The 22,337-nt window shown below is 39.2% G+C and overlaps 1 protein-coding gene across 1 annotated transcript in view; it reads left to right on the top strand.

Moving 5' to 3' along the window:
• LOC138369465 (glutamate receptor-like) overlaps positions 1–22,337 on the top strand; it is a 130,568-nt gene that overhangs the window by 93,203 nt on the left and 15,028 nt on the right. Inside the window, exons 9-10 of the mRNA XM_069332718.1 lie at positions 9,892–10,130; positions 21,091–21,275. Of these exons, the coding sequence (XP_069188819.1) occupies positions 9,892–10,130; positions 21,091–21,275 (424 nt within the window). The remainder of the gene's footprint in view (positions 1–9,891; positions 10,131–21,090; positions 21,276–22,337) is intronic.

Raw genomic sequence — 22,337 nt, 5'->3', positions numbered from 1 at the left:
ATTACTCTGTACTACCCTGTCCACAGATATGGTTCTTGGTTCTTTCTCTCTCTCTCTCTCTCTCTCTCTCTCTCTCTCTCTCTCTCTCTCTCTCTCTCTCTCTCTCTCTCTCTCTCTCTCTCTCTCTCTCTCTCTCTCTCTCTCTCTCTCTCTCTCTCTCTCTCTCTCTCTCTCTCTCTCTCTCTCTCTTTCTCTTTCTACTTTCTGGGAAGCCTCACTAGGACAAGGGCAAACACCTGTTAACTACGCAGATTTAATAACAAAACAGAACATATACAGAGCATTCACATAAAACACAAGGGAAAATAAACCTCTACACTTTACGATATTATAACCTAGTTGCAGATCAGATCCTTCAGGACTCTGTCAGTCACTTATACCAAGTGGTCGCCCAACTTCTGGCTCGCCACTTACACTATCCACCTCACCAAGTGGATAAGTCTTACAAGATAAATACGGCACTATCAGCCCTAGAACACACACACACACAAATATATATATATTATATATATATATATATATATATATATATATATATATATATATATATATATATATATATATATATATATATATATATATATATATATATATATATATATATATTTCCAGAGGTGGTGCAAGTCCCTATACTTGCACCACCTCTGGTGCAAGTGTAGGGACACATAGAGTCGGAGAAGAAAATAAAGAGTACTCAGAGAAGACCTTGTGGATCCTCACTGAACCTCACTACATATATATATATATATATATATATATATATATATATATATATATATATATATATATATATATATATATATATATATATATATATATATCGTACCTAGTAGCCAGAACGCACTTCTCAGCCTACTATGCAAGGCCCGATTTGCCTAATAAGCCAAGTTTTCATGAATTAATTGTTTTTCGACTACCTAACGTACCTAACCTAACCTAACCTAACTTTTTCGGCCTAACCTAACCTATAAAGATAGGTTAGGTTAGGTTAGGTAGGGTTGGTTAGGTTCGGTCATATATCTACGTTAATTTTAACACCAATAAAATAAATTTACTTCATTCATAATGAAATGGGTAGTTTTATCATTTCATAAGAAAAAAATTTGAGAAAATATATTAATTCAGGAAAACTTGGCTTATTAGGCAAATCGGGCCTTGCATAGTAGGCTGAGAAGTGCGTTCTGGCTACTAGGTACGACATATATATATATATATATATATATATATATATATATATATATATATATATATATATATATATATATATATATATACCTAGCTAGCTACTAGGTACTATATATATATCGTACCTAATAGCCAGAATGCACTTCTCAGCCTACTATGCAAGGCCCGATTTGCCTAATAAGCCACGTTTTCCGGAATTAATATATTTTCTCTAATTTTTTCTTATGAAATGATAAAGCTACCCATTTCATTATGTATGAGGTCAATTTTTATTTATTGGAGTTAAAATTAACGTAGATATATGACCGAACCTAACCAACCCTACCTAACCTAACCTATCTTAATAGGTTAGGTTAGGTTAGGTGGCCGAAAAAGTTAGGTTAGGTTAGGGTAGGTAGGTTAGGTAGTCGAAAAATAATTAATTCATGAAAACTTGACTTATTAGGCAAATTGGGCCTTGCATAGTAGGCTGAGAAGTGCGTTCTGGCTACTAGGTACGACATATATATATATATATATATATATATATATATATATATATATATATATATATATATATATATATATATATATATATATATATATATTGTGGAGTCAGGCAAGTCAGGTTGCACAAGGGATCAATTAAAACAAATAGCAGAGAAATGTGGCATTAGGTTGAAAGCATCTAAAGTAGCTGGGATGAAGGATAAGATCCTGAGGCAGTTAAGTTCCAAGAGTGAAGCGGCAGAACAAGGAGCCCAGAAAGGAGCTGAAAATGGAAAGGAGGATGATGGGCAGGATGAAGTGAGATTCCAGGGATCGAGTAGGAGCAGTAAGAGTAGCCGCAGTAGCAGGAACAGGAGTCTGGAAAGGTTCCAGTTAGAGCTCCAGATGCAGCGTGAGGATAGACATTTCCAGCTGGAAAAGATGAAATTAGAACTCCAGATGAAAAATGAAGCCGAGAAGGAAAAAGAGAAAACCAGACTGGAGGTAGAAAAAGAAAAAGCTAGGCTAGAGGTGGAGGTAGAAAAAGAGAAAACAAAACAAATGCAGATAGAAGCGAACAGAACCTTGGCTGAACAAAGGATTGAACATGGGTTGCCAGAGAACACCACCCAGGTATCACACTCACCAGATGTTAGAGTTAGGGAGAAGGACATTCCCTTGTTTGTTCCCGAAGAGACAGAGAGCTTTTTTGAGCACTTTGAAAAAGTAGCCAGCATCAAGGAGTGGCCACAGGAGGAATGGGTCCAGCTGGTCCAGTTAAGATTGACCGGTGCAGCCAGGGAGGCATACACCCAATTGCCCCACAGAGTGCAGGTAGTGTGTCTGGCTCGAGGAACTCTCATACGAGTGGACAAAGTCAGAGTCACTCTGGTACATCTAGAAGAGACTTTTCCCAGGTGAGGTGTTACAATTGTAACGGATTGGGTCACGAGATGCGAGATTGTAGAAAGGGCAAAAGAGTTGTGACCCTGGCCATGTGTGACCCCCGAAGTAAATATATTAATGTGTTCCAAGACAAACCACAGAAGGTGAACTTAGTGAACGAGAGGTATAGGCCGTTCATCAGTAAAGGTTGGATCAGTATAGGAGGCCAACCTAAAGTAAAAGTTGGTATTTTAAGAGATACCGGAGCTAATCAGAGCTTGATTGTGAGAAGCCTGATTGGGAATGATAGACAATTAGCTGGCAGTGGGAATATGAAAGTATATGGGTTATTGTCTGAGAGTGACATGCCCGTTTGTACTGCCCAGTTAAGGTCGGAATATGTGTCGGCAGAGGTGATGTTGGGAGTATGCCCCGACATACCTGTTCCAGGAGTCCAAGTGATCCTGGGGAATGACTTGTGCGGGACAAAGGTGTTGTCAAGAGTCATGGCGGAGACTGTGCCAGAGGAGTGCCCAGAAGGCCATGGCACGGGTGGGACACCTGAGAGTGTGAACCTGACTGACATCCGAGGAGATGCGTCAGGAGACCGCCAAGCCATTGAAAACCCTGTCTCGGTAGTGACGAAGGCAGAGTTGGCCGACGAGGATGACGCTGGAGAAGATGAGACAGTGTCGATTCAACCGGTAGAAGATATCGACGTAGATATAGCGTGGCTATTTGATGAAGATCCAGCCCAGAAAAATGGAGTCTCGGTGAGGTCAAAAGTAAAGATGACCCAGCCAAAGAAGAATACTGTGAAGAGAGCGGACCTGAGTAGAGACGGAAGTATAATGGCAGTAGATGGAAGTGTGAAGATGACAGAGAAGGCTCTGACTGTGGACGTGAAGAGAGGAAGACGAGGAAACGGAGGGTGGAAACAATAAGTAGAGTTGACCGATGGAGTGCAGGCGTCCAAGGAGGACAGCCTAGCCATGAGGCGCCAGAGAAGTCAGATCGTTTGTGAGAAGATCATGTTTCTGGCGAGTTGTGAGCCAGATATTGCAAATTACAAGGCGCGACCGGATGTGCAGTGTACATCGATGATATTGTAGTGTTCGCTGATTCCTGGAAGGATCACGTGGATCGACTTTTAGATTTGTTCGATCGATTGGAGAAGGCCAACATGACGATCAACTTAGAAAAAAGCGAGTTCGGGAGAGCCCGCCTGGAGTACCTTGGATATATAGTAGGGCAAGGCGAGGCTGCTCCGGTAAGAACAAAGGTGGAGGCCATTGACAACTTCCCGGTGCCCAGGAGTAAGAAAGAATTGTTGAGATACCTCGGTATGATTGGGTATTACCGGAAGTTCTGCGGAAATTTCTCCACCACAGCCGCTCCTATGACGAGTTTGCTATCAAGGAGCAAGAAGTGGGAGTGGAATGGAACAGCACAAGAAGCGTTTGAAAAGACCAAAAGACTGTTGACCGTAGCGCCTGTACTAGTGTCGCCCAGTTTTGAAGCGCCGTTTACGTTATTTGTAGATGCCAGTGATATAGGTGCTGGAGCTGTACTGACGCAGCAGAGTGATGGAATTTATCGCCCCGTGTCCTTCTTCTCGAAGAAGTTCGTTAAGCACCAGAGGTCGTACAGTACGGTCGAGAAAGAGACTTTGGCCCTGGTGATAGCATTGAAACATTTTGAAGTGTATGTGAGTGGGGGAGGACACCCCAGTGACGGTGTATACTGACCATAATCCCCCTTGTTTTCCTTAGAAAAATGAAGCATGCGAACCAGAGGTTAACCAGATGGTTTTTATTGCTCCAAGAGTATGACCTGGTGATAACGCACGTAAGGGGGCGAGACAATGTAGTAGCTGATGCGTTGTCTCGAGCCTAGTCAATTCATCCTAGTCAATTCAATAATTCTCAAAAACAAGGGGGAGGGAGTGTTATGATCCCAGGCAGCCGAAAAACGAGTCTCCCTTTGAGAATTATTCTATCAGGCCTGACCTGACTAGAAGGTCTAGGAAATATAGAGGTGAAGACACAGATGTAAAATAGTTGGTTGGATTTGATAAACAATTTGAGATTATGGGCAGTGAGTAAAAAATTAGATAAGTGACTGGTTATGAGATGTGGATAATTTGCTGGAGGCGTGAGGCTCGCTTCTGGAGGGCTTTGACCCCACTTGAGTACCAGACATCGCAAGGGGAAGCTGTGCTCCGTTTGAGCTCCTGTTAGCAAGGAACCCCCTAGTGATATATCTCCAAGAGAAAGGAAGTGTGCAGACGTTCCAGCTGTGGAATCGAGCTGTAACTCTCTGTAAACTTCAGTATAGGTACTCCTTGCCATAGAAATGATAATCAATCACCCACCTTTCACTACATCTTACACGCTAACGACAACCAAACACTCTACCAACTTCTTACAATTAATCAACAAGAACTTCCTTCCCACATCTGCAAGTTCACTACCCTGACATCATCAGGCTCTTCCAAGTTCATCTACCAGGATCCACTCCAGCTCTTCCAAGCTGCTGCACCATGAAGTTTTACTTGAACTCCAGTTGTACTCCACCACTGATTCCACAGAAGCATGTGAGACTTCAATTCACTTCACTGCTCCTCTTCATACAGTTTGAGGTCCAATTCCTCACTATGGGGCTTGCTCTTCCGCAGAGTACAACATTCACTCCTACAGCCCTGAAGTTCCAATCATCAACTTCTTCTGTGGCCTTAGAGTATTCCCATCAACTTCTTCCTCAGGACAAACCTGCAACCAATCGATATGCCAATAAAAATTTTCTTCTATAAACACATAAACAAAATAAACCACATAATTAATGTTTCCACCCAACATCTCTCTGTCTCCCGAACGTCGTGGGTGTGGACTCCCCCACGTTTGGGTTGGTCCATCCTCCGCCTGCAGCTGCAGTCCTCCGCTAGGAGTCACGCTCCCTCAGTCACCCATAAGCGGTTGGATGGGATGGATGTCACTCCGCTCTCCAGAACGTTCCTTTGTCTTTACTCTCTTATTTTGGCCTTCTGCCTTATCAAAACATGTCTAATATATCCCTAAACATTCGCTAGTGTCGCTGGGCAAATGACCAACTATAGGCAATCACTGTTAACTGGTTAAAATTTGTGCTTACCACAAAATTGTCTAGTCGAGGGCGCTTCCTGGCCGATACTCGACAGGGCGCTCACAAGTTGCTCAACGAAAATATTTCAGGACGGCTTCACAACTCTTTCTGCCGTCCAAGACTTGAGACCACAACGTTCCCAACTTGATTCCACAGCTGAAACGTCTGCACAGTTTCTTCCTCTTGAAGGTATATCAACTAGGGGTTCCTCTCTAACAGAAGGTCACACGGAGCGCGGCTTCCCCTCACGATGTCTGGTGCTCACGTGGGATTAAAGCCCTCCAGAAGCGAGCCTCACACTTACAGCAAACTCTCCACATCTCATGTCAAGTCATTCATTTCTATTCTTGTTCACTGCCAATATTCTTAAACTGTCTGTCAAATTTAACCAATTGTTTTACGTATGTATCTCCATGTCTATATTTCTTTGACCTCTTGTTTAGGTCAGGTCTTGCAGAATAACTCTCAAGGTAGACTCGTTTTTCAGCTACCTGGGATCATAACAATAGTAACCTTATTGTCATTAAACAAAACAATACGCTGCATTTTCAGCTTTAAACATATGCCAACATTTGGTCTGTTCTAAAAATCTATTTTGATCGTCTTGTGGCAGTGAGGTTTCTTTTTCTGATTTCATTGCCCTTTGAAGTCTTGTGTCGTTTGCACATTTGCAAATGTTGGTATTCATGCCTTTGTGTAAATCGTTTACATATATGATAAACAATAGACCTCCCAGGACAGAGCACAGGGGCACTACACTTACAATGGTTTCTCATTCGAATTATACTACAAATATGCTAACTCTGCTTACTCTGAGGTAACCAAGTCCTAGTCCATCTCTAAATAGCCCCCAGAATACCATGTTCCTCAACTTCCGAGTGTCATTAGCCATAGTATTTTTGGCTTCGATTCAGCCAGGGCAAAAAATATCGCAATCCCTTCTGTTATTGACTGCTTGAAATTGAATTAAAATGAACGTAAATAAATTTACTAAACACGAGCGGCTCTTCATAAAACCATGTTATGAATACTTTAATAATAATTTTTAAGAAGTAAACGAATGGCAGTTATCCAAAGCTTACCTTGAGATTACCTTGCTTTGATTCGGGGGTCCCCCGGACCTCTGAAACCAAATTTGATTTGACCGGGTCCCCGCGGGAATCCTCGTGGCCCGGTCTCTGATCAGGCCTCCTGGTTGATGGACTGATCAACCAAGCTGTTGGACGCGGCTGCTTGCAGCCACAAGACAACAGCCCACAGCCTGAGGATGCCCACAGTCCACAGCCATCCTCCAAACAAATGGAGGATGGATTATCGTGGCCCAAGAGATGAGCTCGACCCTGCAATTACAAGTGAACACACACACGCGCACAATATCACCAAAATTCTAAATATTCAACTTTTGCATATACAACTATCATTTGATGCATCAGCAAAAAGCATGCTACTCCCTAAACAATGTATTATAAAGCACTAATATGCATCCAAGTTCCAATACTCCGTAAACAATGGATTATGTATTTATTTATTTATTTATTTATTTATTTATTTATTTATTTATTTATTTATTTATTTATTTATATACAAGAAGGTACATTGATGGTTAACAGAGAACATATAAAATAAGTTGAGTTTACATTCTTGTAAAGCCACTACCACGCATAGCGTTTCAGGCAAGTCCTTAAACTAACAGATAATTTTTAGATAATTCACAGCAAAATTGACAAAAAATGTTCACAGGTACTTTACAACTTCACTTTATAGGCACAGATAATATTAAGTACAATAATTACAGTGAAATTGACAAAATATGTTTACAGGTACATTGCAAGAAATTTTGACACAAAAGCAGACTAGAATAATACACAATAATAATATTACACAATAATGAGCAAGGATTACTAGGCACATTAGGATAACATTTCAGGGTTATACATTGGTTCACTGAAGCATAAAATGAGGATCATTTCAAGGAATAATGCAGTAGAAAATACACTCAATACAACAACCATGATATCAGATGATATCTAAGATTACAATGGTAAAATAATATGGCTTAGGTACAAATATTGAAGGATTGGGTAGCACTAGATACAGTGCAAGATAAAGCACTAGGTAGAAAACTATGAAGATGAAATTAGATACTTTTCGGTTTTATTTTTGAATAAGGCAAAAGTTGGACAGTTTTTCAATTCATTAGGGAGTGAGTTCGATAGACTGGGTCCCTTTATTTGCATAGAGTATTTACACAGATTACGTTTGACTCGGGGAATATCAAAGAGATATTTATGCCTAGTACGGTGAGTATGTGTTCTATTACATCTGTCCAGGAAGAGTTTCAGAACAGGGTTTGCACTTAAGAAAAGGGTTTTATAAATGTAATGAACACAAGAGAATGTATGGAGGGAATTTATTTTTAGCATGTTTAGGGATATAAACAGGGGAGCTGTGTGTTGTCTGAAAGCAGAGTTTATTATTGTCCTGATAGCAGATTTTTGCTGGGTGATGATGGGCTTGAGGTAGTTTGCAGAGGTTGAACCCCAAGCACAGATACCATATGTAAGATAGGGATAGATAAGTGCATAATAGAGTGAGAAGAGAGCAGAGTAGGGTACATAATATCTGATCTTTGAGAGTATACCAACTGTTTTAGAAACCTTTTTAGTTATGTGTTGAATGTGGGTGCTGAAGTTGAGTCTCTTGTCTAAGTATAGGCCAAGGAACTTTCCATAATTTTTATTGCTAATATTTACATTATCTCCCTGAAGCTGAATTGCATTTGTTCCAAATTAGATGTAGTAGGTCTTTTCTACGTTTAGTGTGAGTTTGTTGGTTGACATCCACAAGTGGACTATTTTTAATTCATTGTTTACAACATTATTTAATATGAGTGGGTTGGGGTTAAAGTAGATGAGAGTACTATCATCAGCAAACAGTATAGGTTTAAGCATTTTAGAGACACTAGGCAGATCATTGATACATATATAAGAAGCAGGAGGGGTCCTAGGATGCTGCCCAGTGGCACCCCTATGGTTAGTGGTAGAGTAGGAGAGGTTATATCATTCATGGCTACATATTGGTGTCTGTCACTAAGATTGGATCGGATATAGTTCAGGGAAAGGCCACGTATTCCATTATGGTGGAGTTTAAGTAAGAGGTAGTTGTGGGTTACCAGTATCAAAAGCCTTTCTCAGGTCAATGAAGAGTACAATCGGAAATTCACTATTGTCAAGGGCTGAGTAGATTAAGTCAAGCAGACTAACAATTGTATCATTGGTACTCTTTTGGGAGCGGAAGCCAAACTGACAGGCACTTAGTATATTGAATTTTACGGGATAGGAGTAGAGCTGTTTGTAAATAGTTTTTTTCAAATATTTTTGATAATGTGGGAAGATTTGATATGAGTCTGTAATTATTTATGTCTGCCGTGTTACCTCCTTTATGAACTGGCATTACTCTTGCTTTTTTACGATATCAGGGAAGGTATGACACTAGAGATTTATTGAACAGCAAAGCTATGGGTAGTGCAAGGGCATGGGAGGCACTCTTGTATACCATCGATGGTATTTCACTAATGTTCCCAGCTTTGGTTTTTAGTGAGTGAATGATGGACACAACATCTGTAGGGCAGGCCGGAGAGAGAAGAGAGTTTGGGTAACTGCCTGAAAGATATGTGGTAACATGTGTTTGAGTCTGTGGGATTTTCCGGGCAAGGTTAGCACCAATCGATGAAAAGAAGCTATTAAGTTCAGTTGCTGTTTCAAGATCTGTTGCAGGTGTATAACCATCCTTGGAGATTTTTATCTCTTTATGTGGATGTTGTTTAGCTCCTAGGATGTTAGAGATGGCTCTCCATGTGCTTTTTCATGTTGCCTTTTGCTTCTTTGAATCTATTCTCGTAATAGGAACGCTTTGCTCTCATTACACTGGTAAGCACTAACGAGTACCGCTTAACTAATTCATTTGCAACTAGGCAAATCTTAAGTTTTTTTTCATATTCATGCTTCTTGTCAATTGCCTTAAACTAGTTTCTTGTCGATTGTATTATCACGAAGAAATGTTATACATCCAAGTTCCAATACTCCCTGAACAATGTATTACGAAGCATTGCTATACATCCAAGTTCCAATACTCCATAAACAATGTATTACGAAGCACTGCTATACATCCAAGTTCCAATTACAAAGTTAATCTGGACAAATGTCGTTGCAGCTTCGACGTCGAGGAGGACCCTAGCCGGTCCTGGGGAGTGGACAACAACGGCACCTTCAGTGGGATGATGGGTCAGATCCAGCGTGGAGAGAAGGACTTTACCACAGTTACGGCGCCGACAGCCAAGCGCCTCAGGGCCGGAGAGTATCTGAGAGGTTATCCTTCCCAGCCCTTCACTATAGTGTCCCTCAAGCCAGCACCGCTGCCTAAATATCTTGCTCTCATTAGTCCGTTTGAAGGTAAATATGTCTAAAGTTGTCGAAAATCCAACATAACACACTAATATAGTAACATTGTAACCGTCATAAGATGTTAATTTACCTTAGAAAGTCTTGAAAGATAGAGAATGGGATATCTGTGATGTCACGTCACAAGAAATATTTAAGCCACATCTTGTATCTTTAAAACAACAATTTAAGCACTAGAATCAATAGAAAAGTGTTTTCTATGATTTAACTTGAAGAAATATACCATAAACAAGAGTCTACCTTTTTAAGTCAATATAAAGACAAAATTAAAACCGAAATTTCGGGAAGCCGTGAGGAGGGAGGTTAGCACGACAAATTATTAACAAAACCAGAGCGGGCTCCTCTCATGCAAACTGCACTTATTATCAAGAAGAAGAAGAGGTCTCCCCATGGCGACACGCATCACGGCAAAGACTCAAAATTAGAAGTCGAACAACCGTGAAACTGCTACAGCGACTTCATTAATAACTCGAGAACCTTTGTATCCGGTTTGAATATAAATACCTAAAATTAGAAGGCCTGATAATTTAGATAGTTCATCTTGGTTATATAGAGGGCAAAGCCCAAACCAAGTGTGAGCCTCATTATTATATTACACTATTCATTTCATGTGTAACACCTGTACTTTACATGTTCTTGGCCAGCCTTGCTTTAACAAAGAAAAACAGCTGCCATTAACTGGCCCAGGACCTGGACCACTTGTGGCATAACAAAGTCTGATGTTTAAGGACCAACAGCTCTCACACTGTCAAATCAGACCACAACAACAAAACCAGCTAAGACATAACAGTTATAATTAACCCAATCTTAGCTATAATACTAACTTATTATATTTTTACAATATAAGATCATAATTTTACAATAGAACTAACATTAATTTTATAGTTTCTTAGAATTATAAATTATTTGATTAATAAACTGTGTACATATAACCCCCCCCCCTACTTGTGTTCAGGTAAAACATCCAGTAGGATAAATATTAAATTACAATCCAGTTTGAAGTAATAATAAATATAAATTATAATAAATTCTATGTATTAATTAAAATAAAAAATCTATCTATATAAATAAAAATGAAGATGTTCGTTTGTTCCAAATTGCTAATCTCCGAAAGATCTTCAACCGATTGGTTTGAAATTTTCACACAACGTTCCATTCGCATCCAAGCGGTTTTTTACCCACACACACATACATATGTAAATATATATATATATATATATATATATATATATATATATATATATATATATGTGTGTGTGTGTGTGTGTGTGTGTGTGTGTGTGTGTGTGTGTGTGTGTGTGTGTGTGTGCGTGTGTGTGTGTGTGTGTGTGTGTGTGTGTGTGTGTGTGTGTGTGTGTGTGTGTGTATTACGAAAATAAACACGTGATTAAAAATGTGACAGTGTCAGACCACGGAGGAAAATTGAAACAGGAATTTCCTTAAGTACTTTCGTATATTAATACATCTTCAAAAGGAGTGACTCCTTCAGAAGATGTATTAATATACGAAAGTACTTATTATATACTTTATAATATATGTATATATATATATATATATATATATATATATATATATATATATATATATATATATATATATATATATATGTCGTACCTAGTAGCCAGAACGCACTTCTGAGCCAACTATTCAAGGCCCGATTTGCCTAATAAGCCAAGTTTTCATGAATTAATTGTTTTCGGCTACCTAACCTACCTAACCTAACCTAACCTAACTTTTTCGGCTACCTAACCTAACCTAACCTATAAAGATAGATTAGGTTAGGTTAGGTAGGGTTGGTTAGGTTCGGTCATATATCTACGTTAATTTTAACTCTAATAAAAAAAAATTGACCTCGTACATAATGAAATGGGTAGCTTTATCATTTCATAAGAAAAGAAATTGAGAAAATATATTAATTCAGGAAAACTTGGCTTATTAGGCAAATCGGGCCTTGCATAGTAGGCTGAGAAGTGCGTTCTGGCTATTAGGTACGACATATATATATATATATATATATATATATATATATATATATATATATATATATATATATATATATATATATATATATATGTCGTATCTAGTAGCCAGAACGCACTTGTCAGCCTACTATGCAAGGCCCGATTTGCCTAATAAGCCAAGTTTTCCTGAATTAATATATTTTCTCTAATTTTTTTCTTATGATATGATAAAGCTACCCATTTGATTATGCATGAGGTCAATTTTTTTTATTGAAGTTAAAATTAACGTAGATATATGACCGAACCTAACCAACCCTACCTAACCTAACCTATCTTTATAGGTTAGGTTAGGTAGCCGAAAAGGTGAGGTTAGGTAGGTTAGGTAGTCGAAAAACAATTAATTCATTAAACTTGGCTTATTAGGCAAATCGGGCCTTGCATAGTAGGCTGAGAAGTGCGTTCTGGCTACTAGGTACATATATATATATATATATATATATGTCGTACCTAGTAGCCAGAACTCACTTCTCAGCCTACTATTCAAGGCCCGATTTGCCTAATAAGCCAAGTTTTCCTGAATTATTATATTTACTATAATTTTTTTCTTATGAAATGATAAAGCTACCCTTTTCACTATATATGAGGTCAATTTTTTTTATTGGAGTTAAAATTAACGTAGATATATGACCGAACCTAACCAACCCTACCTAACCTAACCTAACCTATATATATAGGTAAGGTTAGGTTAGGTAGCCCAAAAAAGCTAGGTTAGGTTAGGTTAGGTAGGTTAGGTAGACGAAAAAACATTAATTCATGAAAACTTGGCTTATTAGGCAAATCGGGCCTTGCATAGTAGGCTGAGAAATGAGTTCTGGCTACTAGGTACGACATATATATATATATATATATATATATATATATATATATATATATATATATATATATATATATATATATATATATATATATATATATATATATATATTTTTAGGGGTACCAGCACTGGTTTAATTAAAGGGACCCACATCCTCGAAGAAGAAAATAAATAGTGTTCAGAGAAGACCTTGTGGATTCTCACTAAATACTTTAATCTTTTCCTCTCTTTTCTTTAATCTTTTCCTTTTCCTCTATATATATATATATATATATATATATATATATATATATATATATATATATATATATATATATATATATATATTATACAGATGTTATGTCTGTGACTGAAATTTTTTTATTTTTTATTTTTTTGAAAAGCTGAGTTCTTCATGTGTTTTTCATGTGAGAGAAATCTTCGGAACCTCTTTACTGATTGCTTTGAAATTTTGATACAACATTGCATTTGAATAGCCACATGCTTTTATATATCTACTATATACATGCCTCATCTGTGACAGGAAAGAACATGTTTTTTTCTAAAGTGCCGCCTGTTGAACATAAGAGCAACAGACACTGTAATCTCCGAAAGTTCTTCACTGATTGCTTTGAAATTTAGACACAACGTTCCATTCGAATACACGCGTGTTTTTATATACCTACTATACAGATGCCAAACCTGTGACAGGTAAAAACATGTTTTTTTAAACAGCGCCATCTGTTGGACGTAATAGCAACACACGTTATACTAAATATCTTATGATTCCATTTCAATGTTTCCGATTGCATGAATAAATTGAATTTTCATACATTTCGAGTTATTTTCATTTTGATTTAATTATTTTGTTTGACATTGCATTGGAATTGAGCTGTGTTGTTTACCATACCGTTCATTCCGTGGGTTTAGTTTATTTTCTTATTTTTTTCATTTTTTTCATTTCGTTTTTGTAACAGTTTTTCTTATAATTTAGTGATGGGAACATCAGATCATTTGGGAATGCATCAAACAATTGAGTGGGGAATGGTGGGGAGGATGCGGGGACAGTAGTGGCGGATGGTGAGGAAAACGAGGGGGACAGGGGAGGGGGAAATGGTGGGGAGGACAAGGGGACACTGGAGTTGAGGATTGTGGGGACGAGGGGACAGGGAAATGGAGAATGGTGGGGAGGACAAGGGGACAGGAGAGTGGGGGATGGTGGGGAAGGCGAGTGGATGGGTAATAGTAGAATTGTAGGGAGCACAAGGGGACGGTGGAGTAGGAGTTGGTGAGGAGGACGAAGGAACGGTGAGGTGGGGAATGGTTAGTACTCGTTTTTTTTATATACCTACTGTATAGATGGCACACCTGTGACAGGTAAAAACATGTTTTTTTTAAAAACAGCACCATCTGTTGCACGTAATAGCAACACACACTATACTAAGAATGATACGATTCCATTTCAATGTTTCCGATTGCATTGATAATATGAATTTTCATAGATTTCAATTTATTTTCATTTTGATTTAATTATTTTGTGCGACACTGTGTTGGAATTGAGCTATGTTGTTTGTCATACCGTTCATTTCGTGAGTATATGTATAGATGCCACACCTGTGAAAGGTAAAACAATTTTTTTTTTGAAAAACAGCGCCATGTGTTGCATGTGAGAGCAACACATACTATTCTAAATATGTTTAAATTCCATTCCAATGCTTCCGATTTCGTTGATAAATTGAATTTTCATAGATTTTTATTTATTTTATATTTTATTTAATTATTTGTGTGACATTGCATTGGAATTAAGCTGTGCTGTTTACCATACCGTTCATTTCGTGAGTGTAGCTAATTTGTTAATTTTTTCATTGCTTTTCATTTTGTTTTTTTTTCAATTGTTTTTCTTATATTTCAGTGATTGGAACATCAGATCATTTGAGGATCCCAATTTTCTGATGGGAACATCAAATCATTTGGGAATGCATTGGACGAGGGAGTGGGGAATGTTCTGGTGGACGGGAGAGTTTGGGATGGTGGGGAGGACAAGGGGACTGAGGAGTGGAGAATGGATGGGAGGACGAGGGGACGGGGGAGCTAGGAATGGTTGGGAAACCGAGGGGATGGGGTAGGGGAGAAATGGTGTGGAGGACTGGGAGACAGGGAAAGGTTGCTGAGGCTCAGCAACCCACATGCGTTGTTGAGCCACAGAAACGCATGGCCTGGTATAGCTAGTAATTAAATAAATTTAAAAGCACATTATTGCCTGCTAGATTATACTCCACTTAAGTATTATATATAAATTTGTATATAAAATCATGTAATTCAGAAGCTATAAAATATAGAGATATATTTTGTTTTCTATCAATAGATATAAAAATAGAGACAAAATGAGATATAGACAGAAAGAGAGAACACCAGTTGTTACCCAGTACAATGCCCAACTCTGTAGAATACCAGTAGTTGCCACCTGTAGCATCAGGCTCTCAACGTTCAATGCCTAAAGTGACTTTCACAAGAACATCACTCGATCACCTATGATTCCTTGGCTGACTCACATCTGGAACTTGTTCGCTTAACAGGTAGATACACGGGAGATCAGGTCGACTGATTACATGAAGGCTCTGGTACACAGTTGGCTACAGGTTCATCCTGTTCCTTATATGATTGTTACCTAATGTTGTTAATGAATAAAGTTAATTCCCATTGCAGCATATAAAAGGCTCATGAAATAAATGGGTCTCTAGAGTAGCATTCAACTGAGCTGAGGTAGGATACCAACCCTTGCTTACAGATGTTACCTTTTTGAGTTTCCAATTTTTTTTTTTTTAATGGGGGCTCAAAGGTGGGGTGCCACACACTATAATATGTTTCACGTAAGTGGTGAACAGCAATCTAAAAGCCTCTTTATTTAGGTTCCTGAATGATTCTCTGACTTTTCCTATAATAGAGTTTGCTGATGTCTTTATTTCATTTACACGAGCCTTCGGATTTAGGTTTGGTGTTATGTCAGCTTTCAGGTCTTTTTCTGTAGTCTTTAACGGAATGTAAATACATGCTTGCCGTCATCGTTTACTGTCCTTTTAGACTCCTGGCAAATGTTCCTAGTTTCATTACTACAAACGTACTGGTGATAAACTCCTTCCTGGACCAATATTACACCTGGTTTAAGTCATCTTGGAGAAACTTATAGTCCTCCTCTGTCAACTCTTCTCATTAGTTTTGCATCATCTACAACATATAAAACTCAACTCCCGTAGACAGATCATTTACATAAATGATAAATATTATGGGAACCCAGCAACTATCCATGAGGCACTCTGCTTGCTACCATACGCTAGTCCGACTTCTCGCCTTTCAATATTTACGCTCTGAGTCCTGTCTGCTAGGTAATTCCTCGCACCATGTTAGTGCTTGTCAGCTTACTCCCACCTTCCTCTCGAGTTTGTGTGGTAGTAACTTGTGAGGCAACTCATTTGCGTTCTTTCATCTGTTTTCATTTTCCTTTGTAAGTCACTCGTTAAAGATCAATGCTTGATGTACTCTGAGGGCGGGTGCCTCTTCTTTTTATATCCATTATTATACATTATGTGATCTAATAGATTTTGTTTAGTCTAGTGATGCTAGTTGTTTCGTTAGCTCCTCTGCGGTTAACTAAATATTTAATTATATATCATATATTGTTACCTTGAGATGATTTCGGGGCTTAATGTCCCCGAGGCCCGGTCCTCGACCAGGCCTCCTACTCCTCCTCTTCCAGCACTGGGAACTGCCAGGTTTAGTTGTAACCATTCCAATGAACCTGGCATAGACTTTCTCGCAAATATTCACTACCCATTTTTGGTAATCTATTTACTTGCTAATTTCACTATCATTTTCCTTCTTATATGACTATGTGGGAGGTTTGCTCGTTTCTTTGCTAAAGAAGCAATATTTTCATAATTGCTAAGTTTCTGGTCCTGTTTCACCTATTCCGGTTTTCCTGTCCTTTAACCTCTGTATTTCTAACACTCACTCCTGCTTCACTCTATTGCTTCTGGCACTGTCTATTGAACCACTCGTGCTTCACTCTGTTGCTTCTGACACTGTCTATTGAACCATTCATGCATCACTCTGTTGCTTCTGGCACTGTCTATTGATCAACTCCTGCTTCACTCTGTTGCTTCCGGCACTGTCTATTGAACCACTCCTGCTTCCCTCTGTTGCTTCTGGCACTGTCTATTGAACCATTCCTGCTTCCCTTTGTTGCTTCTGGCACTGTCTATTGAACCATTCCTGCTTCCCTCTGTTGCTTCTGTCACTGTCTATTAAACTATGGGATACTATATTCCCTCCTACGTTTTCAGTTCATAGTTGCAAGAATATCTCCTTGCATCTCGGTTTGACTTTGTTCATCATTTCCAGGATTGTCCAGGAAGTTCCTTCTATGTGTCTTGACTATGATTGCATGCTTTCCAATACGCTCTTACTTTGGTGTGATCCCCTTTTATATGGTCTACTCTTCTTTCCTTCACCCTATTTCTTATGGCTATTCTGTCAAGTTCCATCATAAAGTCAAATGTCGGAATACAGTGACCTCTGGCTCCTGTTGGTATTTCGTGCTCCAGGTTCTCTATGTCTTCCTCAGTCTAGGTGAAGATCGTAGTCTTTGTGTGTATTTACTATTTGTGCCTGAAGAAACGTGTCATTAGCTCATGGACTCCGCCTTTCTAACAATCTATTTTGCCTCGATTATGTCTACTACATATATTTCTCTCTAACCCACGCACACATCCCCAGGAAGCAACCCGTAGCAGCTGTCTAACTCCCAGGTGAAACATTTACTGATAGGTGAACAGATGCTTCAGAGCGCAAGAAACTCTGCACCTTTGTTTCTGTCTCGGCCGGGAATGGATCCCAGGTCTTTAGGACTACGACCCCCGAGTGATATCAACTTAATCGCGAGGTTCCTATGCTCAGCCGCGAGGTCCCTATGCTCAGCCGCGAGGTTCCTATGCTCAGCCGCGAGGTCCCTATGCTCAGCCGCGAGGTTCCTATGCTCAGCCGCGAGGTCCCTATGCTCAGCCGCGAGGTTCCTATGCTCAGCCGCGAGGTCCCTATGCTCAGCCGCGAGGTTCCTATGCTCAGCCGCGAGGTCCCTATGCTCAGCCGCGAGGTTCCTATGCTCAGCCGCGAGGTCCCTATGCTCAGCCGCGAGGTCCCTATGCTCAGCCGCGAGGTTCCTATGCTCAGCCGCGAGGTTCCTATGCTCAGCCGCGAGGTCCCTATGCTCAGCCGCGAGGTCCCTATGTGTGTGTGTCTAAATCAAAAAGACTAACACGTGATAAATATTGTCAAAACGTATTATCTCGAAGAAGAATGAAATAAGATATTAACTTATCTCTTGCGTGTATCTAACACATCTTCAGAAGTGCACTCAACTTATACAGAGGTATTATATTTATTTATCGTATAAGAGAGAATGGCTGTCTCTCTGTCCCAAGTTGGAGGCCAGATGGAGCTAGCCAAGCCCAAATTGGTAGAGGGAATGGTCTGGGATATGGGATGAACAGAGGCCGGTGAGAGTCGCCAGAATCTGAAAGGGAACTGCGTACCAGGGTCACGTTCAGACCCACACGAGTACTTTTGACACAGCCTGCTGGCTACACAGCTAAATATTTTCAAAACATTTCAAAACAATTGTTTCTGTTCATTATATCATAACTTTCAAGAGATTAGTAAATAAACAGAAATTTTCAGATTCCTATAATTTACCTGTACTTACACAATTCAGACGATCCTGCCACAGCTTCACAAGCTACAGATTTAAAGCTTCAAGCACAAGTTCAGCTTCAATGGTTTCTCAAACCCTTCCGCCATCTCATCATATATTAACTAATATATTTTGTTAATATTCCACACGGATGCTCTCCTCCTCCTGTCGACCAACACACAACAATGTAGGCAATTGTATTTTTTTATTAGAGAGACAGAGATTGAGGGATTGATGGAGGGATAGATGGATAGATAGAATGATAGCTAGATGGATGGATAGTAGGACAGATAGGTGGATAAATTGATGGATGAGATATACAAATGGATGAATAATTTGATTTCTTGTATTTGTTTTTTTGCAGGAATATTCCTGCACTTGCCCTAAGCCTCTGGTTGGCCCACTAAGTGTTACTTGTTTCTGTTTTACTTAAGCCAGGTGTGAGTATTTATGACTCGTATGGTCGCTTCAGTAAGATTTTTGCACCTTTGTGTTTACAAACTTCTGCTCTGTTGAATCTAAGTTGAAAGCTTATTGGGTTTGTAACTGTGCACTGTGTTAGATAATGTTCCAGTGGTCTGTCGGGCATTTCTCCACAGTGCTGACATTTCCTCTCACCTTCCGGAACCTGTAAGCCTATTTCCAATGCACATAGGTTTCCAAGCCTGATGCGATATAAGTGAACTTCTTTTGTTCTACTGCTCCCTTTCCTCAAACTAAGTGGTTCGTAGTTGGTTGAATTCTTGTACCAACCCGCAGATCTTGAAGTTGCAACTACTGTGTTGTGATCTCTGTACATCTTCTTCATTGTTCTGTTTCTAATTAATTTCTTAATCTGTGATAAACTCTGTGGTATGTAAATGTCAACATTTCTTCTCTTAGTTGCAAGTTTTGCAGCTTCGTCTGCAATGTCATTTCCTATTATTCCCACATGACTTGGCTCCCAGTTGATAAGTAACCTGACGGCCTTGACGACTGAGTGTTTGCATTAATGATATGACATTTGTGATCAGATTGATGTTATCACGTATGTGTTCTTGTTGCAAGATTTCAGTGGCAGTTCTCGAATCTGTTTGTATGTTAACATGTTGTCGGTGTTCAGCAAGAGCATGTTCCAAAGCCTTTTGATTGACTAGAATCTCTGTTTGTAGAGTTGAACACCCATTTGAGAGTCTCCAACTAACTACAGAATTTCCTGCCTTAACTGCAGCTCAGGTTTCTTGTCCCTGCTGATCTAGATAGGTAGATGGTTAGATAGATGGATGGAAACTAGGAAGGATAGATGAGTCAGGGGAGGGATAGATGGCTAGATTGGTGGATGGGTAGATGAATGTATACATCTAGAAATGAATATACAGATAGAATGAAAAATATATGACAGGATACATGGATCGATAGGTAAATGGATAGACATATAGGTGGATGGCTATATGGACGAATAAATGGATGAGAAGAAAGGTGTACAAACGGATGAATAGGTTGAAAGATAGATAGATGAAAATATGGATTGATAGATTGATGGACTGATGAACTTCCATCCATCTATCTATTCATATATTCATCTATCCATCCATCTTTTTATCCGCCTATCCACCTATCTATCCATCAATAGATGGAAAGAAAGATGGATAGGATACATTGATGGATTGATAGGTAGATAGACAGATAAACAGATGGAAGGACAGATGAATATATGAATATTTGAATGGATAGATGGATGGAAGTGCTGATAGATTGATGGACGGAAATGCAGATTGATGGATGGAAACGTAGATTGATGAATGGAAGCACAGATTGATGGATCTATAGATAGATAGATATAGATGTATGGAGAGAAGGATATATGGATAGATGGATTATAGTTGGAGAAGGATAGATAGATGGATAGCTGGATGAATGAATAGATGGATGTATAGATGAAAGGATACATGCATGGATGAAGTGATGGACAGATAAATGGATATAGACAAATAAATGCATGTAGATAAATGATATAGATGGACAGATAAATGGATATAGATGGATAGATAGATGATCTGATTAATGAATAGATAAATGAACGGATGGAGAGATAGATGAATAGAGAGCTAGATGAATAGATGAATGAATGTATATTTGGGTAGATAAGTTGGACAGATGCGACACTGACGATATTTGACTTGTTTGTGATTTGCTTTGTGAAAATCCGTAGGAGCTGTGATAAGGATTCGAACCAATGCACTGGATAGTCCCAGGCACACGCCACAGGCAACCATGCCACGACATGGTCAAAAGGATTGCAGCCTGAAGTTCTACTGGGTCGTGGGTATAGGAATACAAAGTCACCAACATGCACAGTATTAATGCATGTCTTATTAATAAATTATAAAATAGTTTAACTCTGCCGTACAGGAGAAGTGTGGGTGGCGGTGGTGGTGAGCGTGGTGGCGTGGGGCGTGACCCTGTGGCTTCTGCAGAAGGCGCGGCAGACAGTGTCAGGAGGGCGTCGGGTGAGCCTTCTCACGTCCCTGCTGTATGAGTATGGTGCCCTCCTACAGAACCTGCCCTCAGATCCCTCCGTCAGCGTCTCCGGCAGGGTAGGAAGTACCAGAGAACACAACACATAATTGAATGTTATTATGGCATACAAGTAGACGAAATGAAAGAGAACAGGAGACTCAAAATTGAATTAATAAAATCAAGATAAAACTCGTAACAATTGAATTCATATTGGACAAATGGTTAGTTAAAGGTGTAGGTCAGGCAATAGATTGTATTCGAGTGAGAAAATAAACACTTAAGATAAGAACATACGAATATAAGAACAAAGGTAACTGCAGAAGGCTATTGGCCCATACGAGGCAGCTCCTATTTATAACCACCCAATCCTACTCAAATACATGTCCAACCCACGCTTGAAACAATCGAGGGACCCCACCTCCACCACGTTATATGGTAATTGGTTCCACGTATATACAACCCTGTTACCGAACCAGTATTTACCCAAGTCTTTCCTAAATCTAAACTTATTCAATTTATACCCATTGTTTCGTGTACTGTCTTGTGTTGATACATTTAATACCCTACTAATATCCCCTTTGTTATGTTCATTCATCCACTTGTAAACCTCTATCATGTCACCCTTAACTCTTCGCCTTTCCAGTGAATGCAATTTAAGCTTTGTTAATCTTTCTTCATATAAAAGATTTCCAATTTGGGGAATTAACTCAGTCATCCTACGCTGGACACGTTCAAGTGAATTTATATCCATTTCATAGTATGGCGACAAAAACTGAACTGCATAATCTAAATGGGGCCTAACCAGAGCAAGATATAGCTGATGAACAACACCAGGTGTCTTGTTACTAACGCTTCGATAAATAGATCCCAGAGTCCTTTTTGCCTTATTACAAACATTCATGCATTGATCTTTTGGCTTTAAATTCTTACTACCGATAACTCCCAGATCCCTTTCGTATTCCGACCGCGCAATCTCATCACTATCCAGCTCGTATCATGAAACTCTATAGTCATTACCTAGCCCCAAAACTTTACATTTATTATCATTAAACTGCATCTGCCAATCTTTTGACCATTTCAAAACCCTATTTAGATCAACTTGAAATGATAGTTAGTCTTCTTCCGTGTTAATTTCCCTA

Source organism: Procambarus clarkii, chromosome 28, assembly GCF_040958095.1.
Source record: "Procambarus clarkii isolate CNS0578487 chromosome 28, FALCON_Pclarkii_2.0, whole genome shotgun sequence".
Taxonomy (NCBI): Eukaryota; Metazoa; Arthropoda; class Malacostraca; order Decapoda; family Cambaridae; genus Procambarus; species Procambarus clarkii.
This window is presented reverse-complemented; position numbering and strand designations above follow the sequence as displayed.